The sequence below is a fragment of the Drosophila willistoni genome (genome assembly GCF_018902025.1).
Source record: "Drosophila willistoni isolate 14030-0811.24 chromosome 2R unlocalized genomic scaffold, UCI_dwil_1.1 Seg167, whole genome shotgun sequence".
Taxonomy (NCBI): Eukaryota; Metazoa; Arthropoda; class Insecta; order Diptera; family Drosophilidae; genus Drosophila; species Drosophila willistoni.
This window is the reverse complement of record NW_025814050.1, coordinates 23449920-23453942: the sequence shown is the minus strand read 5'-3', so window position 1 is coordinate 23453942 and position 4023 is coordinate 23449920. Positions and strand designations below refer to the sequence as shown.

Sequence of the window (4023 nt, the reverse complement as noted above, 5' to 3'; positions counted from 1 at the left end):
CACGGTATCAGGACAAAAGACGTTGAAGCAACAAGCGTTTGTGCCAGAATGATAAGAATTGTTAGTGATACGATTTGCCGGCCAAAAATCGTCGATTGATAATGAGCTTTGGGCGGAAAAGCTTTCTTAACTTACTCGAAGTAAATCAAAGCTTTTTACAGTGCAGACCAGGTAACATGGAGGTTGAAATGTTGATGTTAGTCTGTAAATTTAATCCTGAAATGACCACAAAACCGGGCTGGACAGGTGCTCTGAGTTTGCCTTTCAAGAATGTTACCAATTCAATTTTATTGTTTCAAATGTTTTCCTTATACTGTAGTCGAACTTTCTGTTTTCACACGGCGTATACGTTATTATTTTGGCTGAGCAAGGATACATGGACTATAGGTAACCAAAAGAGATTTGAGGAGAATGGATGTCTGTGGATCGATTGAAACTTGTCTATTAACTATTTATAATATATTATTCTAATAAAATTATTTCCCATTTAAAAAAATAAAGATTCGTATAATATATCGATATATCGGATTGATTGATAAATTTGTTTTTCATACAGGATGCTTTGCAATCTGTCTCAATCACTATCCGTCTCTCAAATGCCATTACACTCATGGAGGCCATTCAGTTCAGTTCAGTTCGTAGTTTGTGTTTCTAAAATATTTTTGGTACAATTGTTTGTAGTGAAAATAATTTCAAGTAAATTTAACTAACCGTGAGAGAATCGTTACAAAATTCCCATACTAAAAGTATAATAAAACGAAAACTAACAAAAAGAAACGTCCCACAAGCAAATATATTATAATATAAATATACATAAAAAAAAAACATTGGATAAAAGATTGGAACAAGATGATGTTCACTTACAAGGAGTTGATCGATGTGGCCATTGGGTCACCAGAGTCGGGACATGTGAATTTCTATGCTCTGCATGTCTTACTCTCGAATTTCGCCCAAAAATTGGAGTGTATCGATGAAGTCGTCGAACAGGACGATTATTTGACTACCAGCTTACGTAGGCAAAGCAGTTTGCGTAAGTTTAGTTTATGCGGAAAAGAAAAATCGTTTTAGATATGTCCATAAATTTACCTCTCCCCTACAGTTACAGTTGGTAAGCCTTCGAAATATCGCTTGTTTGCTGGTGGCGATCCAGAGGATGATGCAGAAAATGCTGAAGCGGAGGCTCCGGGAGAGGCAGAGGCTGCGCCAATTGAGGCTGCTGAAGATCTTACTCCGGCCGAAGAACTCCCACCACCCGTTGAACCTGAACCAGTTGCAGAGCCCGAACCGGAAGTTATTCCAGAAGCGGCACCAGTAGAAACTGTCGAGCCTGAAGTTCAGCCTTCACCTCAGGCGGAGCCCGAGCCTGAGCCCGAGCAACACATAGACGAACCTGCTCTCCCCATGACTGAGCAAGTGCCAGAGCCACAGCCAGAAGCAGAGCCAGCTGCACCCGAAAAGGAGCCAGAATTGGATCAGAAAACGCTGCCATCGCCGGCGCTTGCCTCACGAGTCTCTTCACGTTCATCAACCCGGGAAAAGGTATCCCACACTCGCCTCGACGGTTCCATAACGAATAACCTAAGTCGACTTGAGAAGCGCATCTCAAAAATGGAATTGCAGAAAGAACAGGCCAGCATGGAAATGCAGCAGTTCGTTGGGAACCTGACAGGTCAATTGAAGCTGACCATGAAGCAGTTGAATAATGTAACTCACTTTCTACTTGATCGTAAACCAAATCCGGATAGGGCTAAGCTCCTACGTCAGTTTGCTCGACAACTGCGTGTCCTGATGCGAACTGTCGGTGACGACGAAATCTCCATTAGCTGGACAAGTGGCGAGGCTGCAATCGAAGAAATGGAGGAAGTCGAGGAGGAAATGGCAGTGGAGGAGTCGGCGACAGCCACCGAGGTGGATAAACCAGAGGAAGAAGCCTCGTTAGAGCTAGAGCAACATCTCTGCTACTCCCCGGAACGAATGTTGACTGAGTTCTTGGAACTGAAATCACAATTTTGTGCCCTTACGAACAAAGTGAACGAGTTGGCCGCCGCTCTTCTCAAAGATGATGCACATCGTCTGATGGAACTGATGCAGGAGATGCAGGAAACTGTGCGAGATATCAGACTAGCTTCGGCCACCAGTCGCGAGACTATGCAAAACATTAACACAAAGATCGATCTTATATCCAGTCAGGTAGTGCAGATCAAGAAGTCCATAAGCCACTTGGATGAACTGAAAATTGATAAAACAGAAGTTGAACTTTTACTAGCAGAGAAGGTTGACTACCAACAGTTGGCCACGAAGGTTTCGCTTGAGCAATTGGAAGAGTACAAGGCGCGGCTGGAGAAGCAATTCTGTGAAGTGCGCTACATTGTTAGCTCCAACGAGAAGAATGTGCTGCAAATCATCGACAATCTTCGAATGACTCTGGGCATCGATGCCCTTGAATTGGGTCTTAAGGACTTCCGCGAGATCATTGAGAAACGTGTGGCGCTCATTGCCGAAGCCCTGCAGAAATACATGGAGATGACCAACGATGATTGCGCAGCAGCTGCCGGTCGTGTCAAGGTGATGCAGGAGCTCGCCTGCCTCTCGTGCGATACGCCGTGTGTCATGCGGACAATGGAACGCTCAAAGGTTCCCACTCTTCCATCGGCCAAGGGATCCACAGGCCTGGGCCCCATTGTGACTTACGAGCTGGGTCAAATCCGTAAGTCTGGCATCATGGGCTATTATCGCAAGGACGAGTTCCCTCATGCTTCTAGTGCCTGGACCAAAGGGATTCCAATGAACAAGTGTGTTCCTCGTCATGCGGGCGGTAATCACACCACCCACACGGCCGACGACCACATGCAAAAGGTGGTTCTTTCCAAGAAGAATGCCGGTTGGACTTAATTTCTGTTCCGTTGTCTCTTCTATATGTTTTTAGCTTTTAACAATGTTTTGTGGGATGTCGTATCACAGGGTACTTTAATTGCGTTGTCACCCACTCACTCACCTGTCACTTTAGCGAAAATGTATTACCAAATTAAAAAGATTGCAGTATCGAAATAAGGTATATTTTATTGCAAGCCCCAAAGTTAATTAAAATTTTCGCGCCATCTTAACGTAAGATGTTAGAGTGACGTAAGACTCAATAAGGGACATTTGCAACGTAAATAATTTCCTGTTGTTAACAGCGAGTTAACAGAGAAAAAGAGTGTCTGCTCTCACTCTCTCTCTCTTTGTTCTCTTTTGTTCGACGTTCGACTCCGAGGTTGCATGTTCGACTCTATTGTCGGAGTCTGACTCTTTTGCTCGATTGAATGGTCGGAGTCTGACTCCTTTGTCGGATTTGCTCGATTCCGACCATTTCTCACGATTTTTACTCTCTTTTGCATAAACAGCGCTCTTTTGTTGGATGTTGGATCGAGCTGCGACATCGAGTTGCGACGCCCACCAGTGGCGCCGTCAAACATAGTCATTTTCAACCCCTTTTAAATTAACTTTTTGAAATTTGCTAATATTTATATTATATATCTGAATTGTTAAAGCTAAGAAGTAAATTTTAAAGATTAATAAAGTTCAAATATATTTTTTACTAATTTGTTATAAAATTAATTGTTCATACATTTTTACTGCAAAGTCAAAGAAGATTCCAGTTAAAAACGTTTTCGCCTTTAAAAAGATTTCATTTTATGAAAATTTTTGACGTTTTGTAAACAATTTAAAAAATAAATTGTTAAATTGTTATTTATTTGTTAATTTCAATGGAATAACAATTCATAATTCAAACTTTGTTGCACGTTGATTCTTGCAGCTGCAGCAGAATGCGTTTTTTTTTATCACCAAAAATTCATTTAACTTATTCATTAAATTCAATTACTAACTATGGTATTTAAAGATTTGTTTAAATGTGTACATTTATCAAAATAAAAAATAACTCAAAAAATTGAATTGAATTTGTTTGAATTGAAAGCGAAAGTTGCACGTTGATTGATTTAGAATTGTCAACAAAAAATAATATTCTTAATGTTATTCTTTGTT

General features: G+C 41.1%; 1 protein-coding gene across 1 annotated transcript; it reads left to right on the top strand.

Moving 5' to 3' along the window:
* Positions 1 to 606: 606 nt before the first annotated feature.
* LOC6644933 (zinc metalloprotease ZmpB) lies at positions 607 to 3048 on the top strand. Its single transcript, XM_002067634.4, has 2 exons — positions 607 to 1030; positions 1100 to 3048. The coding sequence occupies exons 1-2, from the start codon at positions 850 to 852 to the stop codon at positions 2890 to 2892; spliced, it is 1974 nt and encodes a 657-aa protein (XP_002067670.2). The 5' UTR covers positions 607 to 849; the 3' UTR covers positions 2893 to 3048.
* Positions 3049 to 4023: the final 975 nt, after the last annotated feature.

Bases quoted from the DNA above. Each gene is read 5' to 3' on its own strand.
- LOC6644933 (XM_002067634.4), top strand. From the start codon at position 850: ATGATGTTCACTTACAAGGAGTTGATCGATGTGGCCATTGGGTCACCA. The intron at 1,031-1,099 runs GTAAGTTTAGTT...TCTCCCCTACAG, and splicing joins ACGTAGGCAAAGCAGTTTGC to TTACAGTTGGTAAGCCTTCG.